We start from the raw sequence: 20502 nt of genomic DNA, 5'->3' as shown, positions 1-20502 counted from the left end.
TTAACCTACAAGTATAAAGAGTCGCCGCCGCTACGGTAAAACTGTATTTTCGTTCATATCTGATGCTTTATCCTTGTTTCATCCCATGGGCCAATCCGAATAAATTGTATTATTGAACACATTTCGACCATAGAAATTCAAGCAATGCCATAAAATTCCGTGGCTACTGTCGTTTGCCTCTCATAAAGAAAAGCTTTAGACATGCGTTTCATGTTTGATACGATTCGATTCGATTCAATTCGGTTCGGTTTCTTTTATTTGCATTTTGGCCACATTTTTTATTCAACATCTCTGTGAGCGAATCAATAGATCCAAGTGCGTTATTGTCTTTTTGACTCATTCTATCTTTTTAGCTCTCAAGAGACTAAGGAATGCATGTGCTGGGAAATTATCGAAATGTTATTTTTCGTTTTTTTTTTCTCTTCGCTTCTTTGTGAAGAGTGTGAACCTTATTAGAAATCGTGCATTGTTTAAGTTAAAGTGCGAATAACTGTTGTGTCATCTGAACAAAAACCGGAATCTTCGGTTTCTCAATGAATTTCCCGTTTTCGGTCTTTCATCCCCTCCTCGTAGATTTGTATGCGCGCGTGTGTGTGTGTATATATATATGTGTATATGTATATGTAAATGTGTGCGTATATTACACGGCTATTCCTAACGACTCTGTGCTCATGAGTTTGACTTGTAGTTGTGTGGTTTTCTGTGTAGATAACAAATGGTTTATGGAAAGTCTTTACGATTTTCCATTTTCACTCCGTGGCTGACGCCAACTGAGACACAAGGTTTTATCGCATCGCCGCTTTTCGAACATTTTCGTTCGGTATTTTTGTGTGTTGAATACGTAAAGAAATGTTGTGAAGCGATTTTAAGAGGAGCGGTCTATCGAAACCCGTTACAATTTTCCTCTCGCAATAAACCATTTTGCAACTAGCAAAAGTAAAAACGGAAATTCATTTAAATTCATATCAATCGCTTACGGAATTTTTTTTTTTTTTTTGATCATCAACAAATATTCGGTTCGTTTTGTTGTTGTTTACGTTTTCTTTCCTGTGAATGTGCATTTTTTTATTACAGTAATCTGTTTTTCGAATGGTCTTTGGTGATACAGCGAATGATTGTTCGTTTGAAAAAAGAAGAAAAACGGAAAAGAAAAGGTGAAACAATACGAAAAAGATCCAAGCAAAAATTTTCCGATTGAGAAGATAGAAACCCAAATAAAATGGTTTGTTTTGGTATTTATTGCGAAATGAAATGGAATATTTCGAAACAAATGAGCTCAATACAGATAAGCGTAGGCCCAAAAATTAGAATCGGCTCGTTTTGTGCTAAAATCTTGAAAATTGTTTACGCTTTTCCGTTTCGTTCAGCGCAAATGTTGTTCAATTAATAGAAAAATATTTATTCAAAGCAAGTGTTGCAAAATATATGAGAGACTTAACGTGTTGCTTGCGAGCGGTGTTTCTCACTCACTCATTCAGTCAGTCACTCACTCCCTTCGTCCGGTTTGAGTATGTGTTCGTATAAAAAGGTGAAATATAAGTTGTATGAATAAAACACGAAAATTGAAAATGTTGCGTTCCTTTATGTTGTTTTACAAATACACAAAGCAGACGGAGTAGAAGGATAAAATAGCGAAAATACCGATATTGTTCACACCGGAGAGAGAGAGAGAGAGAGAGAGAGAGAGAATTGAGTTATTGATTTTATGAGGCGAACAAACAAAAACATCGCATTTTTATAAGTAAAAACAAATATGGATTAGTGACAACGACGTCGGCGGCAGCAACGGCTTCGACGACGACGACGACAACGACGACGACAAAGACGGACGTGGCTGAAAAGTTAAAAGCATGTACGTTGTGTATTGTTGTTTAGAATTTCATTTGTGTTACTACTATCCCGAAGTATTGTAGTCGCGCGGCGTTTTCGGTTTCGACACAATTATCGCTCGGCCAAACGGAGAGGTATCATTCATTCGCTACATTGTATCTGTGGTGGTATGTATGAAAGAAAATGATGACTTGAATTTCTATATATCTTTCGGAGTTTTTTTTTGGGGGGAGCACACGCGCACAAACGAACGTTGAAACATGAATACTCCACATTTCATATGGAGTATATGGTTTTCTTCTTTTTTTTGTTCACTATATTTCTTTCCCTTTTTCGCTTTCTTTTTTTCCCATGTTCAACATATTCTGTCCCTATTTAACATTTTACTCCATTCCGTTTGTGGAACTATTATCGTCACGTTTGCCTCCTTGCCTTTTGTCTCGATTTATTTATCAATACGTCTTCTTCTTATTCTTGCTGCCTTTGTTGTTGTTGTTGATTTTTATATTCTGTATTTTGAATGTGCCCATATTTAAACTGTACCATATGAAAATCACACTACCCCCACATGGTATTATCGATGAAAATTAGACGATAATCCGAGGAGAAAAAGAGTTTGGGATTTGATTGCTTCCTGCATTGTAAATACAATTGCCAGTGCTAATGTATTCAATAAATTCTATTCATTTCAATATATATGCGAGGCGCAATAAAATGCGAAATTATTTATTCGTCGCACAGTTTTAATACACTTAGAAGACCGAACGTTCGAGAGATTTGAGTGTCGGATGACATGGGGGGGGGGGGCGGCGCACAAATGTTAAAGTTTCTTCAGCAACAACGAAACAGCAACAGAACAGCAGCGGTGGCAGCAAAAGAAGTGAAAATGAAATACGACTACAACAAACGATGTGCATGACAAATTGACGCCTCAGGCAAATTTGCCTTGTTTGGGTTGACGATGAATTCATATTCACATGAAAGCGGCAAAGAGATAGTTTTAATCGAGGACTCAGCCGAACAAATAACCGATTTTATCCATGGCTTATGAACGATTTCGAATATTGCTCAGCAGCGCCACTAAGCGTGATTTCATCGCATTTATTATTCGCAAACTCCATCGTTTATCACGAACCATAAACACGAGTCCCACAATTCATAATGTAGTCCACAATCGTTCGTCTAATATGATTTTCGAGGCGTGTTTATTGAAATGACAAATTATATACACGCATCGGTAATGTGTACTGCACACCTTGATATTCATCGTCACATGATATTCACACGAAATGTGAGAAAAGAAGATTTTTCAGTTCAGCTTATTGAACGACCTGATTTGAAGTAGATGGCGCCAACCGTTATGAATAACTGTTGATTTTTTTCTTCCTCTCTAGCACACAACTGTTCGTCAAGTGTGCACACTTGCACCCCGTCCATAAGCTCTCTTTGTCGTCGGCTCGACTTCGTTTTCATCTCACTCTCACTTCGTTGTCTATCCGATGAATCAATATTTTCATTGCTTAGAAGTGTGCTATCACTTTAGTACGATATTGCGTTTGTACGACATTTGATGAAGAGGTTTGCCTTCTGCATGAGCTCTTCATAAATATTCAAAATGAATTGAACATTTTTGTCACGCTTCCTTTAAAATCAAACATAAGCTTTCTGTTGCTTTAAGGGAGAAGCCTTCAAAATTTTCTTTTTCTTCCGTTTTTTTTTTTTTTTCGTTTTTCTTCTTTCGAAAAGTGAATCGTCCTCGTTCTTTGACATCTCTACGTCTTAATGCGTCTAATTTGTCGTGTGTTTCATAGATCACTCAATTATCATTTCTCTCCGGCCCATTTCTGAGTCTCAAATGTTATTTTATTAATTTTCCGTTGATCACAAAAGATTTTTGTCCCTAAAAATAACTGAAAATAAAACAAAAGAAGAAGAAGAAAAAGAAGTAGAAAGACAATATTTGAAATATCGACTCAATTGTTGCGCACTTTGGTGTATGTTTTCGTGTTTCTCAATATTTTTTTTTCTCGAAACATTTTCAGACAACATGTAAGGAGCGGATAAATCATCTAAGCCAATAATACTCTTTGCTCCAAGACGACAGTCATACGGAACATCAATCTTAGTTTTGAAAAAAGAAGGAAAGAAGAAAAAAAACATCACCGGAAAAAATCGATTCAAAAAGCTATGGGTGCAAATTCATCGCGTACGGGTGCCATTTCACTCTCAGACGATGATGGTAAGTCGATAAAAATTGCACTTCAGCGATGAACTGTACACACAGTTCTCGGGCTCTCGCCCGATTGGCGCTGTTTGTACTTGAAGCTTATGTTGGTTCTGCCGTTGGTGTTCCTTCTTCTCCTTCTTCTTCTTTTTCTTCTTGTTCTCGCATATTCTAGAAACATGCAATTATTTTCTGAAAACAAAATGTTTGCATTCCAAGGAATAAGGAACACACACACAAAGGCGATATATATATATATATATATGCAAAAGCTAAAACTTTCCAAGAAGATTAAAATCATTATCATTTCAAAAGCGAATCAACGCCAAACAAAGGAATTATTGCTATGGCTTATTTTGGAAATAACCTAAACGATGAACTATAAGCGATCGAAAAACAGCGATGCAATCGACAGGAGTGCCATTTATTTATGTATGTCGACATATTTGTGATATTAACCGTCTGTTAATCAAGACGGTAGAGCAAGAGAATAAGAGTAAGACAGCTTTTATCAACATTTAGTTTTGTGGTGAGTGCAGTGTTTCATTCAGGTGGGTTTGGAAGACAGCACCAGCCAAACGTTGGACGCACAACAGCTATTTAAGATGACAAAGGTATTCTTCTCTCTCGCAATGTCGCAGAAAACGGTAAATTGAATATTCTGATACAATTTCCACGACCAAAGCTACGTGGTTCGAAGAAAACCATATGGAAGTTCCGGATCAAGCGAGCGAACAAACGAAGAAGCGAAAAGTGAGCGATAAGCAAGCAAGCGAAGAGAAATGAAGCATCAATTATTACACCATCATACATTCCCTAATACGTATTGAAGTTTAAATGCAGCAACTGACAATGGTTATCGCTTATGAAATGTGTGCCTATTTACTCACTAACGGGACATAATGCATTAGACGACTATGCAATTTAAACATAAATTATACAAAAACACATGCACACAGCATAGCACAGCAAAGGATCTGTTGGGAATTGAATAATATGCCATATAAATTCAGCTGAATTTCTGTCAAATAGGGTGGAGGAGCTGTGGAGTTTAAGTTTAAATTGGCATGATGTAATATTTGATCCAAAAGATCAAAAGCAAGCTTCTCGGTACAAAATAAGCATTGATTCAAACAACAGACACACATACGAACACTCATAATCACAACGCCACTCAGGCGAATCTACACCAAGCCAAGCCACATCATGCCTTGAATGCGGCAACTGACAACACAGCATTTTGCCCGTTGTTGAGTCAAAAAGACAGGTTTATTCAATAACATTGTTTACATACAAATGCGTTCGACCTGTAATTTGATCAACTTCAGCATTTGATGCTCCCACACTCTCTTGCTCGAGCTCTGTTTAAAAACCGACGTCGAGATTGAGTGCAGATGAAGGATAAAGGTCAAGTATCGTTCGGGACGAATATCGACATTCGTTGCCATACAAAAACTTTTTAATATAAACTCATTCGACACCTTTTCCGTTTTAATTAGGTTTTTAAAGATTATCGCAATAGAAAAGATTGAACTCAGCCACATAAATATATAGATACATATGTGCTTAGCGAAAGCGGAAAAAAATATTGCTTCTCTCGAGAAGGCTAAAGATAATGTAATTGTTGTACGAAATTGAAAATTCAAATCGTAAGTGTGTTCCAAAAATTGAAGAAAAAGAAGGAGAAGAAGAAGAAGAAGAAGAAAAGAGAAACAATATGAGTACACTTATAAATACAAATCGATTTATATGATATATTGTTGTGTTTCATTGTCATCCATTCCAGTGAATTTCGATCACTTTCAAATACTACGAGCCATTGGAAAAGGCAGTTTTGGAAAGGTGAGTGCTGTAGTTCGTCTCTTCGATCTGGTACATACGATATATACGACAACGATTAGATAGGACGTAGCATCGTTGAGGGAATGAAATATTTCAGCATTATTAAAAACTCTAATGAAACATCAAAAGGAAAAGAAAATCGAGATCGAAAACTAGGGAGATAAAAATAAATACATACCGAACGAACGAACAAACGAATAAATGTATCGGTTCGATGAATTCAAGAGACAATTTTCATGAATTTTGATTTAGTTCTTATATTTGTGTTTCTTTCCTCTCTGTCTATCTATCTCATTTCGAGGTTCTCTTAGCTTCGAAGCGCTCGAAATTTGTGCTTTCGACTTTATTTACGTCTCACTTATTCCACTCCTATCATCATAATCCACAAAAAAAAAAGAAACTAAATGTATGCTACTTTCACCTCCATCACTATGCTACTTCATTTTTGTCATGTGTTGTCGTCGTCGTCGTTTCTGGCTTCTCATCGTATTGCTCTCAATATGTTATCATAGGTGTGCATTGTACAGAAACGGGATAGCGGTCGATTGTTTGCCATGAAATATACGGTGAAATTGGATGGCAGAGGTGCTCTTGGTGGTGTAATTAAAGAAGTTGAATTACTATCATCGTTGGAACATCCCTTCTTAGTCAATTTATGGTTTTCGTTTCAAGGTGAGGCATCAAAGTTTTATATTTGCAACATCATTAATTTAATTGGTTCCAATCTCATTTTTGTTATCATTAATCAATAAGAGAGAGAGAGAGAGAGAGGGGGGGGGGGGGAGCTAGAGAAAGAGAGAGTGGTAAGAGAGTATGATGGTAGTGAGCATGAGTATATCGACGACAGAGTGTGCCGTATGCTTTCGAAAGGAAATCATTTACATGCAATTTAATTTCATTGAGTGTTTTTCATTAAAAAAAATTAATAAACGAAAGAAGAGGAAAAAATGCAACTACTCTTAAACTATTCCGAAATGTTATAGACCCTCTGATAAAAATCTCGTTTTTATATTTTCACTAATGGATGGTAAAAACTGTTTTAATTTTAGATGAAGAGGATTTATTCATGGTGTGTGATTTGTTAACGGGCGGTGATTTACGATATCATTTACTTCAACAGGTACGTATCAGAATTTAAATTCCAAACTATTACTCACTTTGATTAATTGACCCGTAAGGAAGCATATGTTCCTTTTCAACAATACGATTTGTCTGGTTGACGATTCATAAAGATGCAAAATAAATCCTTCCATGTGTGACATTTATTTCCGAAACACATCAAAAGTTTAAACTTCACACAAACTATGCATGGTTTAAACTTAGTGTAAATTCTTGTAAAGTTTTAATTCAACGCTCGATTTTCTCACATACATTTCAAATTTATCCATAACGCTTGGCAATTCTTTCGATAATCATAAGTCCAATGAACTTCATTCTACCTTTATGTCGAGCAACCACAAATAAGGTTCAAATATATAAAATCAACTCACATGCTATGACCCTAGCAACTACTTGTGGGAAAGCGTTTCTCTCTCTCTCTCTCTCTCTCTCTCTCTCTCTCCAAAATTCATGTCAATTTCGTTAAAGTATTAGATTGAATTTGATAACTTCATTACAGCAGCCAATTACTTCATCGTGATTGAAAACACTTGAACGTTCGGTATTTATTAGTCAAATCATGGCACTGACTGGCAATTTCGATTGTGCTGCTAGAAAATGCGGTGGCCATCGTAACTATTGAGCGAGTCGTCGCATGAAAAGATCCGATTTTACACGACATTTGCATTTACATAAAGGCATGTGCGTAAAACCGGCTCTCTTCATGCGTTTTTAACGAATGGAAACATTCGATTTTACGCAACGCTCGATAGGGACAATCGACGAAATGTCAAAGTGACAATAGACGTTAACAGCGAGTACAACTACCATTTGGTTTGACGTTTTGCTATCAAGTTAGTCCAAGTAGCTTAAATGTAAGTGAAGTAACAGTAAAGTATTGAGCTTCATTTTAAGTCTACTGTTAAGTCTAAACCCAAATGATTTCTACAAAACTCAATAGATGACGTTAGGGTCTAGCATTTGCCTTGTGATTTCCCGGTTGTCATTGTTTTCCAGGCTGTGTTATTAACAGTGATAGAGCGAATTTTAAGATAATTTTGATTATTCCAACCCCTTATTCTGGAAAAGTTCTAACTGCCTATATAAATCTCTGAACAGTTTGTGGAAGAACGGAGTGAAGTATTTTTCTATAGAGCATAAATTCCAACATATTTTAAACTTGGCAAAACAGTTTTTGACAACTTCTTGCCAAGAACTTAATATATTTTCAACATTCTGTTATCTATTATCATGCACAATTTGCAAAGTAAAAAATGGCGAATTTTATTCCCATTTTCAGAAGTCTGCTTTCTATTTATGTCTCTCTATTCCCCCTCTTTCTTCATCACTCTTTCGTTGCACTCACGCCTCCGCGTGTATTTACTCATATGCAAAACAAGATTTTAACATGAATGCCAGAGAATCTAATTAAATTCGAATAATTGAAACAACACATTAATGTTTTAAAACCTTTGGATTAATATTTTATGCGACGTTCATTAGCGGTATGCTTTCAAGCACCAAAATCACAAGATGTTATTGAAATCGATTTTTCTTCTCTTTCCCCCTTCATTCACTCACTTCAACGAAAAAATGAAAAAAATTCAAAAATACACACGGAAAATTAGGTGGAATTTTGCGAAAAAAGTGTATCATTATTGGTGTGCGAGCTTGGTTCAGCACTCGAGTACTTACGACATCAGCGTGTTATTCACAGGTAATTTTCCATCAGATCGGCACCAATGAGAAAAAACCCACCGTATACGTCTAGTGTAATTAATCAATGAAATGTTAATAAATCATATTTTGAATTAAATCAATTTCAGAGATATCAAACCCGATAATATACTTCTTGATGAAGAAGGTAAGCGTCATTATGGTGTTTTGGTCAGTATATCATTTCATTTGGCTGGGCCATTTAGAACACAAAAGTCGATTTACAATGTGGTGTATGCGGTTTTTGGTTGAAACATGAATCTTCGTTCATAATTTCTTATGCTCCGTGTCCAAAATAGCTAGAAGCTTAGAACAATTTTGTGATTGACTCAAGTAGCATTTTATGAGTGTGCATTCACTCGTCTACGCTTCACACCGTAATGGTCGTAACGAACTCCACTAAGCGACAGAGAAAATTCCACTCAACAATGACGACGAAAAGAGCTGAATATATTTGGGCTTGTTCATAAAAACCAATGTTTTTTTTTTCTCTCTCGCTTGTTCGCTTTACCTTTGCAAAAATGTGGATATAAAAAAATCCGTTACGGAACACATGAAATTATTATCGCGCTAATACTAGCTTATAGAAGGATACGAATCAATGGTGCGATATTCAATCTATTGGAATACCAAAAACTCTTTGTCTTTCTCTCTCTCTTTCTCTCCCTCCTTCGCTGTGGTCTCTGTAATCTAGGTCATTTTCATCTGACTGATTTCAATATAGCAACGCGACTACAAAACGATGGATTTGCATGCAGTATGTCTGGAACAAAACCGGTATGTACATATAACACACACAATCCTTAAATCTAGATTAAAAATAGTGACAATAGAAGACATTGAGCTTCATGGATGCCGCTCCCAATGATATATGTATATATGTAATATCAAATGTAGAGAAGAGACATTTTGCGTAAGACAACACACCGAGTGCAAACCATTAAAATCCTGTTCATAATTCACTACGTTTATAACACTCTTGAAATGTGTTTTATTCGCGTACGAACAAATATAAAATATGTGAAATAAACATGATATGGACATTTGGATAATTTGGATAATTACACTGGCAATTATTGTTTCCTCATTAAAAACTCACATAAAACTAGAGTTTTCGATATTCATTTAATTTGCATAATTTCATTTATTTCTTTTTTCTTATAAACTCTTTCATTCATAGTATATTGCTCCAGAAGTATTCATGTGCGCCTTAGATCAAGTTGGTAAGTTACAGCTTAGTTCAGTTTGCAATTGAGTTGACATTCCATAATTCTAACATGAAACTTCGACTACTTCAAAACTCAATGCACTCAATTGACGACACAGTTTAATATAGGTGTAAATAATGAATGACAGTGGAAATTTTATTCGCACGATATTCACCAGAAAATTGATTCAAATGCTAGCTATTGTCTAAAGCGACTCATTGTTTTTTGTTGTGGTTTTTTCATGTGGAATTTCAGTTGGCTACTCATACCCAGTGGATTGGTGGTCTTTAGGTATTGTGGCTTATGAAATGCGAGCGGGTAGTAGACCGTTTGTCATTCATTCAACAACACCCGTGGAAGATGTTAAAGAAATTTTATTCACAACGCCTTCATTTCCGAGGAGTTGGAGTGCCAATTTCATCGAAATCATACGAAAAGTAAGTAGTTTTTTGATTGGCTTTTATTATATATTTACTCGTGTATATAATGCTCAATTGCTAGTCTGTGTATCGCATGCGGTTGACAGTTTCAATTTCGATTGTAAAATGGTTTTGTTTGCTTTTTTTTTCATTGATTAACCCAACTGTGTTTAGCTTCTGAACGTGAATCCAGATGACCGAATCAGTTCACAGAAGGAGCTATCACAAACAGCATTGCTCCGTAATATGAACTTTCAACGGATTCTAGCAAAAGACATAACACCACCATTCAAACCGCCGGCTGACCATTTAAACTGTGATCCAAGCTTGGAGCTTGAAGAGATGATTGTCGAGGCAAAACCACTACATAAAAAGAAGAAACGCTTGGCAAAACAAAGATCAGCACAACGTGATTCGGCCGAAAGTAGCAATGCCGAAAGTAATTTTATCAAAGAATTTATCGTTTACAATCGATGCAAAGAGCTTGAGCGTAAAGCAATGGACTTGAAAGAAAAAGAATGGCAAGACGAATTGAATACGTTGATGGCCAATTCGGAGGTGAAAAATTTAAGTAGCATTAAGGAAGTGAGCAACGAGCAAACTTCAGCATTGTTGCAACAGCACGAAATGGAAATTCAAAACGGACAAAATCGATTGATTTCGGCTAAATCAATCAAAGAAGTAGTACAACAAATAACCGATGCAAAAAATACGAACCCGCAAATAAATGCTGCAATCGACAGCGAGACAATCGATTTTATCGATCGAACACCGTCACCGAAATCGACCGCATAGCGCATCTTTGATTTGAGCAGAAAAATGACGATGAAGATGACAAGAAATCTTCTCCACAACCATACAATGTGTTTCTATTTTTCGCGTTCCAATCAGCAGCGATGCAATTAATTGTCCCGAACTCACCAATTATTATTCAATAATTATTCATATATACAAGTACCAATTTAATGATGATCTTATGCATTTATTCGACTGAATCTGACAACAACATAAAAACAAAGTGAACAAATCGACCATGAGGAATTTAAGAATTTGATGTACTGTACATACATATTACCAATTAACCAATTATCAGTAAGAATGCACACATGCAATTGACTACCGACGTAAGAAAATGTTTGCAGAAAAAAAAAAAAACAAACAATTATTTTCTAATTTGTACAATATATAAACGGGAGAAGGAGAAAATGTATTTAGGACCGATTCTTAGTAGAAAAAAAAAACACCCACAGCCTATTACTTGTTCCTTTTTTTGAATGAAAATACATCCAAAGCCTCCATGCTTAGGCTGACACATATGAATCCTACAAAAGCTCGCTGTTTTCTTTATCGTCGACACATTATTTTGCAGCAGTTAGCTAGATATATGGATGGAAAGACAAATAATAAGATGTTTGTCGGCTCTTTATTCAATCATGTTTCATGCGCTGAGATTATACACATAATGTCTATAATTCTACTATAAATCTATACGTGAGACGTAAAAGAATGTATGTTTTTTTGTCGATTTATATTTTTGAAAAGGAAAGTATGTTTTCTGTTGATTCTATCTGCGTTAAAAGGAATAATGTTGGCATCCCGTCTAGCCTCCGCGGTTTTTCACGGTTTCCCCGGAACTGATAAGAGATAACAACTTGGTGTCTTCGACAAAGTTGTAGTACTCGAGGTCTTCTATAATATTTAATATCATAATATTGCCGAAGACATCTATCTCTTATCTCTTATCAGTTGCGCGGAAAGCGTGAAAAACCGCGAGGACCCGCTAAAAACGAACATACATTCTTTTAACCATTATTAGTTGCAATGAAACATACTTCTCTTTATTGCTACGAAGTTGGACAAACTTGCGTTCTTTTACGTCTCACTAATAGAAATGTAATAGAGTAAGTTGCGATGTTCCACAAAAATATAAATCTCTCGCTAAAATTTTCACGTCAGCTGAAATCAGAGCGTGTTATGAGCTAACATCAGCAGTGTTGACTGAGCTCAGTAGCTGAAATCAGTTGCTGACGCGTATAAACACTACTCTGTTCTCTTTCTGTCGCATTTATAACTCATGCGGTAGCATATTATTCGCATTCATTCTTTTCAGATGCCCGGTTCACAATGGAGTGTAATGAATATGATTCTCATTGAATTTCATCTTTTTTCTATCTCTATAAGTGGGTTAAAATTGCTTAGAATAGTTTTCTTCACATAACAAACGCATATTTACTTAAAACGAATATTTATTTACGCGTAATTGATTGATTGAACAGATTTGGTTTTCGAGACTAAAGATTCCATAAACTACAATATTGATGGTTACAATCATACTTTTTAAATGGATTATTCTATAGTTTGATAGCATCTTGGACTGTATGAGGTAATTTTTTGCCTGTTGAAATGGAAAATCGAAAGGTTCAAATGAATGCATGGAAAAACTCTCTTTAAGATAAGCTTCATAGCAAAAGTCGATTCAAAATCTGAGAAAAATTATCATCTAATAGTACCTTTGGTCTCGGGAAGCATGAAGATGATGAATCCACATATAAGAGCAGCGCTTCCAAATAGAAGCAGCGGTAAGTTTTGCTTGTAGTGACTCTGAAAATATATTTATAATACCACACATTTTTTTGCCTTTAATTTTCTATGTTTGATTGCTTGTCTTGTTGATACTTCAATTATTATTCCGATTAATACCAATCTAAAAAAAACGAAAAGAAAAATAAACTCACCAATAATATAGCCAGTGGCGCTAGCATGCTACCAAATCTACCGATCATTGAACAAATATTCATCAGTAAGTTACGCATACCAGTTGGCCAAATTTCGGCTGAGAACACATAAAGAATGGCAAATGAACTCGATGTTGCACACATTCCGACGAAAAACATAATGCGAATGATCAATGTGTAATGCGATGGCACGAATGTTGATAAAATTGTTACCGAAGCAGCTATCGTCATTGTACAACACATCGCTGTGCGTCGACCTATATACTTCAACATAAAAAAGGTGATCAATGCGGCGGGCACTTCTGCAGCCATGGTTGTGATATAGCTCAAGTATTTGTTGCTATCGTCAGTAATTTTCGTTGCGTTCACACTCAAACCATAAAAAACGAATACAACTGAAATCCAACACAATGAGCACATGATAAGCCGTATGAGTAGGATTTTATTCTGGAAAATTGCGATAATCGATGAACAGTCATTTTCGCCATTTTTGCCACTGCCTTTGGCATCCGTGCAACTGTTTCGCACAATTTCCATTGATTTTTCCGACATTTCGCGATTGTTCTGTTTGGCGGTGCGTTTTAGAATTTTCATCGCTCGTTCATATTGGCCGGTTGCAATAAGCCATCGGGTTGATTCTGGTACCAGCCAAAAATAGAATGCAAGTAGCAAAGCCGGCGTATAAATCGCCGAAAGGAATGCTCGATAATTAGGCAAGAGCATAGCCATAACGCCCAATAGAATCTATATTATTATTTGAATGGTTTGGAGCGAAAATGTAATACAGAAAAGTTGAGCGGAAAAATGTCAAATGAAAAGAGATAGCTATATAGTTCACTATAGTTTACTATATAGCTATCCCTTTTCCGCTCATTCATCATCGAAATTTTTCCGCTCAACTTTTCTGTATTACATTTTCGCTCCAAACCATTCATTTGTCATTAATATCATTGGTATTTTGTTGAAGTTTCAAATCTCATTACAATATCCAATCGTACATATTATAACCCTTTGACGATCTTTGGAACACATATATCATATTCTGTTTTTCGCCCATAATTTCCACATTTGTCAACCAATTTTGATAAATATAGGCTTTTTGGAAAGAAATCACTCCACAGATGCCTCCAAAGTAAAAAAAAATCTTAACTTTTTTTTCACATTTTTTAAAATCTTATATTTTTTCACAGCCTGGAAACCAATGACAACTGGGCAATAGCTTTGACATTTCATCGATTGTCCCTATCGAGCGTCGCGTAAAATCTAATTATTCCATACCGGGCAGCTGCAACGTTGCGCTTCAAACACAAAAAGCGCCATCTGCACATATTTGACTATTCAATGTGAACTAGCTGTCATCAGTATCGTTGAGTCATCGATGCTCAATTTTGGGTCGTAAACGGTACATTGAAAATTGCAAATGTGCCGTTTATGACCCAAAATTGAGCATCGATGACTCATCGATACTGATGACAGCTAGTTCACTTTGAATAGTCAAATATGTGCAGATGGCGCTGTAAAATCGTTCACCACAAACGTCAAATTAGTATGGAAAGATGTCAATGTTGCAGCCTCCCGTTCCATACGTTAAAAATGCATGAAGAGAGCCGGTTTTACGCACATGACTTTACGCTGGCCACCACATTTTCTAGTAGCACAATCGCTGTTGCCAGTCAGGTGCCATGATTTGTATTTTTTAAATGGTCAGAGCTAGAACTTCGGGATATTAGGTGAAAAGATGCGGCAACCTTCCTCTTTCCAAAACTACCTAACATGTTCGAAAATATTACTCAGGCGATGAGATATGACTCTGTGCGTATTCATTTTTCAGCTTTACATATAACCTTAAGAAGTGACTGAAGAAATGGGGTCGACCGACCAAAAAAAAAAATTCTGATTACAATTTTCCTAAGGTTTTTGGGGTCGCTGACCACGAATCTGCAATCAGAATTGCAAAGTTTCGACCCGTTCAATGTTGGTCGTCAAAAAGTCAAATGGAATGAAGCAACAAAAAAATCAATGTACAAATTATCAATCAAGCGAAAAATTCAGTATACTTTGAATGTTAAGTAGCTAAAGTTTATCGCAGAAACGAATTACAGTCGCCTCAGCAATATACGATTGGTTCTCGACACACAGAGACAGAAATGTTCAATAAATCAAATCAATATAGCATAGTATAAATGGTACCTCGCCCCCAGGATACGTGGCAGCAATTGTAGTTGAGGCTAAAATCCGATATTTCGAACTAACCCATTCCACACACAGGACAAACGCTGCCATGTATGTTGTTGTGCCCACAGCGGCACATAGAAACTCCAACTGCAGTCCATGAAATAATTAAAACAAGAGGAGAAACGAAAGAGAAGACGTACGGAAAGTTCATAAGTTAGTCGAAAAGAGGAAGGAGGGAAATGGACGCGTTTGCACGCGCCAAGTCTATTTTTAGCATAATAAATCACTTACCACCATATACCACATGTAGCTTCCAACGAATGCTTTGATTAAACCAAAAATGGCACAGCTTACCATGCCAACAATCAGAACCGTTAAACGACCAAATCTACGCAAAATGGTGAATGAGAGAGTGAGAGACAAAGAGAAATCGATCATTCACATTGTTAATTGGTTAAATTGTTTGAATTAAGCTCACTTGTCACTGAGTAGTCCGGTTAATGGCATGAATAGAAATCCACCGATGTTATTTACAGTTCCAACGAGCGCCAATTTATACTCGTTTTCATCACATAAAATACCAAACTAAAATCATATTGAACATCAATTGATTTTATAATTGAACGTGATGAATGCAGTTTTATCGAGACTTTAAATGTGCTAACCGCTTACCTCTCGCATAATCCGATACTCGTCTGTTTTGAAAACATATTCATTGCAGCCAATGACATTGGATTCGTTGAATAAAGATTTTGGGCATTGACCATCCGGAGCTGATTGATGTGAAGTACCAAATCTCGAACACTTTTTCGGTCGCCCATTTTTGAACGGAATCGCGTGACTTAACCAATTTTGATCGTAGATTGTGTTGTTCAGCCATTCACACTCGGGAATTGCACACCTAAAAATGATTTACGTTACAATGAAAAGGATTTATTCGAAATGTGAACACAATCTGGTTCTTTTTAAAAATGGTCTTCTAAATGCAGCGCTTCAAATTCAAATGGTTTCACACTGGACAAACAAAATCACCGAAATATTGGACTAAGTCGATGCAAACGTACAAAAATCGGATAAAACTAGTACATGTTGTACACAGAACTAGATGAATGCTGTTGCCAACGATTGAAAATCGAATGAACATCGGTAAAGAAAACAACATTCGATTGATATGTACATTTCGCTGCAGCGGATGCTATTGAAAAGTGCAATGATCCATTGTATAGTTTTAGATATTCCGGTTCTATGGTCACACATAATTCAAGCCAAGAATTTGGCGGGCTCTTTGTCTATTTTGAACGAAACGAATCAACAGCGACGTCACTTGACTATGTGACTCACATAAAAGCACGCAACTAAATTATTACTTGCGGCATTCTTTTGTTCATTGAATAATATTCGACAAGAATACAAATGCTGATTGGAATCAAAACTATTGTAGTAATCAAATTAACTTTTGATTGAATGAAAAATAGAGTGTTTATGCATCGTCCGTCAGTCAAATTATATAAAGAAAACCATGCGATTTTTAACTTGATTCATAGAATTATGTCAATGTCAATGTTAACGCAAAAAAAAAACAAAATCACTCTGGTTGACTATTTTCGATTTGCGAAAATAAATTGTGAGCGTGAGCGTCACTCTCTCGAAATCTCGTATTTGAAATGTGTGTGTGTGTTTATGTGTGCTAAATATTTTGCAAATAACACGGTTTCGGCGAGTTCCTAAAACTAGGGTCGCCAAGCGGCTAATAATCACACGTGTGCAAGGGGGGGGAGTATTCCGGTTTTACCCCCCTCTAGGATTCCAAAATGTGGACCCCCCCCAGCGATTTGGAAAATTTGACACTAGATATAATCGATTTTCAGAAGTGAGGACCTTTTTTTTTAGGTCTTAATTTTTTTTTCACACCCATTTATAAATTTGCAGACCCCCCCTGGCAAAATCATTTTACCCCCCCCTAGAATTTTTGACCTTGCACACGTCTGCTAATAATAAACACTTCTTTCTTTTTAAATTGATGGAATGGTTGAAAATTTGAATGACACGTGTTATATTGATTCCGTGAGTGAATTTTTTTGTTTTGAAAATAGCAGATTTTCATTGTGTTATTTTTTTTAACTTTATTAATTTCTCACAACGTGAATAACAAACTCAGAGAAAAAATAACATAATGAAAATCTGCTATTTTCAAAACAAAAAATTCGAAAAACTTTGGGAAATCCGGGTCCCGGAAGAAGGTGTTCCCTAACATGCTTCAAACTCATGTCAAACTTGACATATGTGAATTCTGAATGGCATTCTGCACATCTACTGTTCACGACCTTTCAAATGGTACCAGTGGCATCAAAATAAGTTGGGTATAAAATGGTTAAAATGGTACAAAAACTTTTTTGGCTAACGCATTAATATATAGATAAATTTTTGTTTTGTTTTCAAAAAGATAGAAAAGAATAATTGCCAATATAAATTTTCACTTGCCTATAATCGTCCGTTGAGCTGGTCACTATGAATTCGACTGCATAAGTGGCCGAAAGTATGATGGGCAGAACCATCGCGATGCATTGCCCAATTTGATATATGCCGAATTCACCGACATCACTCAACACATAATCCAAATCATTGTGAGAATCGGTTTCGTCCGCCTTTTTATCACTCATTTTTCTAACGCGCTCTTTCTCTCTCTCTTTTTCTCTGTTTGTATTAATTGTTCCATCCACTCAACATAAACAAATCATTTGAATATTACATTCGATGCAATGTGTATTTTGCTGTTGCTGCTGTTTTGATGTTGTTGTCACTATTTATGTTACGAACTCATTTGCATGGATTATTGTTTACACGATTGAGCGAGGCGGACGAAGTACAATGCACCAAATTAAACTTTAATTGGAATGAGGGACCGCATGTGCGCGGAGCCAGAAATTAAAATTACGTTGTGTTCACCGTTCTCAATGTTTCAAACGACTGAAATCACGTTTCATTCGATTTTCGTTTATACGTTGATCATTCACATTTATATCGTTTGCATTTTTGCAACTGGCAGCCAATTCACACTGTGTGCAATTTTGTTATCAATATACAGAAGAGAAAAAACAATTTTATTGGCGTTAACGAAAATGTGTAATTGTCTGTCGTTGTCTGCAGACTGTTTGTTGAATAATAAAAAAAAAACCAACACAGTCACTTTGGTTCATGTTCTATCTCATTCCATTGTAAAATGGGTGACGTTAATGTTCTTTTCATTGGCTGTACATTGATCACAATCGATGCAGGCTAACGTATTGATCGAATTCAATTTATTTCTGTTGCTGTCCAGTCCTTTGTGTCACTACGAACAAACAAACGAATCATGTCACTATACACGAATGCCATTTGTTTTAAAATAAAGGCATCATTTGACTACTCTATTTATTCACTGCATAAAAACACTAAATGATACCACGTGTCACCGATTTTATACGCATATTAAAAGTAGACAAAAATATGAATTCTTCCTGAATCAGTCTGACTCCCAACGACTTAATTTCATAGAGAGTAATAAATTTGGCAAATGATTCGTTCATTTGTTCTCTCCAAACTTTATTTGGTGGGTTATATTAATTAATGACAGCAAGCAATGCACTTATCGTGGAATCATAAACATTAGCGTAAAATACATTCCATACAGATTACAATTATCAAATTGTGTTTTTTTTAGTGTTGATAAATGATTAAATTGGCTCAATTCAAGTACCTTTGACGTTAATCATAATAAAATAAATGAAATCTATGATCACCTTATCACATTTTTTTGTCTGCTTACCAATCTACGAAGGTCGTGATTTTTGTACAAAATTTATACGGTTTATTCGCTTAATTAAAATCAAAATGGCATCAATTGTCTGTCAAGTGTTTACTTTTTTGTCACAAGAAATTCCAAATTGTCCAGTCGAAATTAACACAATTATTATTCCAAATCGCCTGACCGCAAAAAATGCTTTTATTAACTGTATGTCACCGTTAAGTGATCGATTCGAGGATTTTTTCATCCTCGCGTGTTTGGAATTCTTTTTATGCACGGCGCAAATACAAGGATTCAAATTAATTGGTTTGATGTGGAAGCATGCCATTAAAAATAAAAAAAAAATATCGAGAATAATCACACTGTACATGTGCTGCAATTCGAGAATGAATTTGTGATGCAGTTTTTAAAATTTAATGGAATCAATCAAAATTTTAATTGAATTCATCGTCATACGTCACCGTATTTTGCTTTTAAATCTTTGTTTAAATTGAACTTGCTGACAATCAACGTTCTTGGATATAAGCGAGAAAAAAAAGCAGAGCTATTTTTATATTCATTCAAATGGATTATATATAAGAACACGATTGCGAGCACGCGAACATAAAACTCTATCTATATTATTGTATAACAGTGAAGGCGAATGAACAAGTTACTCGAGGAAAACGTTCATTGACACTCTAAAGCCTCAAACATAAAGCTCGACGAAATTGCTCATTTTTACGTAAAATCGTAAAAATGCAATAGAAAAACTACAATCGTCTATACTTACTCGATATATGTTGTGCGAGGGTACATAAAATCCACCAAACTATCGCACTCTATTCCAGATGAATGCTTTAGAAAAAAGCCAGCTGGAATTTCACAGCTTTATATGCTCAAACGAATTCAAAGATGTAAGGGGAAAAATAAAAAAAAACTGGAATTTTGTCTTGCTGTTACTGTTCTCATTGTAGTTTGCATATTGATTTATTATTGAGTTTTGTATTGTTGTATTATTTTTTTCTTTCGAAAACTCTCTGTCTCCGTCTCTTCAATGTCAAGTAATTGTGTACGAAATTGCATATTTTAAAATAAAGCAGTAATTAAAAGAAACGAACAGAAAAAATATGTATTGACACACAAAGTGGATATAACCGGATGAAAATCTATTGATTGTTGGCTGTATACATTTGATTTCCTTTTTTTTTTTTTTTTTCATTTTCACTTTACTGTTTTGTTGGATGTTGCAAATATTTATATAGTAATTTCTCTTATATCAAATTTGTTAAATTTCATCTATTCAAGCGGATCCCTCAATAAATGAAAGAAACAGAATGAAACACAATTTCTGAATTGATAGATTCGTTAAGATCCTAACTCGCACCTATTTTATTTAATTAACTTAGCTGTGGCAGCAACAGTCTAGCTGTGTTGTTATCGCTACTCTGCAATGCAATAAGCTTATGTATGTTGAAATAATTTGTGTTTT

General features: G+C 35.6%; 2 protein-coding genes across 4 annotated transcripts; one reads left to right on the top strand and one right to left on the bottom strand.

Annotated features, from left to right (window-relative positions):
• The first annotated feature begins 766 nt into the window (after window positions 1-766).
• LOC129575464 (serine/threonine-protein kinase 32A) lies at window positions 767-11496 on the top strand. 3 transcript variants are annotated; one of them, XM_055459139.1, is made up of 12 exons: window positions 767-936; window positions 1075-1997; window positions 3873-4069; window positions 5841-5896; window positions 6409-6568; window positions 6946-7016; window positions 8623-8711; window positions 8821-8858; window positions 9405-9487; window positions 9891-9933; window positions 10174-10355; window positions 10512-11496. In XM_055459139.1, exons 3-12 carry the CDS (start codon window positions 4018-4020, stop codon window positions 11130-11132), a joined length of 1395 nt encoding a protein of 464 aa, XP_055315114.1. In that variant the 5' UTR covers window positions 767-936; window positions 1075-1997; window positions 3873-4017; the 3' UTR covers window positions 11133-11496. The 3 variants fall into 3 exon arrangements, with proteins under 3 accessions (XP_055315114.1, XP_055315113.1, XP_055315116.1); XM_055459138.1 differs by having other exon boundaries at window positions 767-1997; XM_055459141.1 differs by lacking the exons at window positions 767-936; window positions 1075-1997; window positions 3873-4069 and adding an exon at window positions 4624-5703.
• A 245-nt stretch (window positions 11497-11741) lies between these two features.
• LOC129575463 (organic cation transporter protein-like) lies at window positions 11742-19238 on the bottom strand. Its single transcript, XM_055459137.1, has 8 exons — window positions 17729-19238; window positions 15920-16148; window positions 15726-15832; window positions 15539-15635; window positions 15263-15394; window positions 13073-13816; window positions 12848-12938; window positions 11742-12732 (listed from the first exon to the last, which is right to left on the bottom strand). The coding sequence occupies exons 1-8, from the start codon at window positions 17905-17907 to the stop codon at window positions 12689-12691; spliced, it is 1623 nt and encodes a 540-aa protein (XP_055315112.1). The 5' UTR covers window positions 17908-19238; the 3' UTR covers window positions 11742-12688.
• Between the last annotated feature and the right edge of the window lie 1264 nt (window positions 19239-20502).

Source organism: Sitodiplosis mosellana, unplaced genomic scaffold (assembly GCF_009176505.1).
Source record: "Sitodiplosis mosellana isolate CC-2019 unplaced genomic scaffold, AAFC_SMos_1.0 Smas_scaffold_6167, whole genome shotgun sequence".
NCBI classification, from domain to species: Eukaryota; Metazoa; Arthropoda; class Insecta; order Diptera; family Cecidomyiidae; genus Sitodiplosis; species Sitodiplosis mosellana.
Note: the sequence above shows the minus strand (reverse complement) of the source record. Positions and strands in the feature narration are given on the sequence as shown.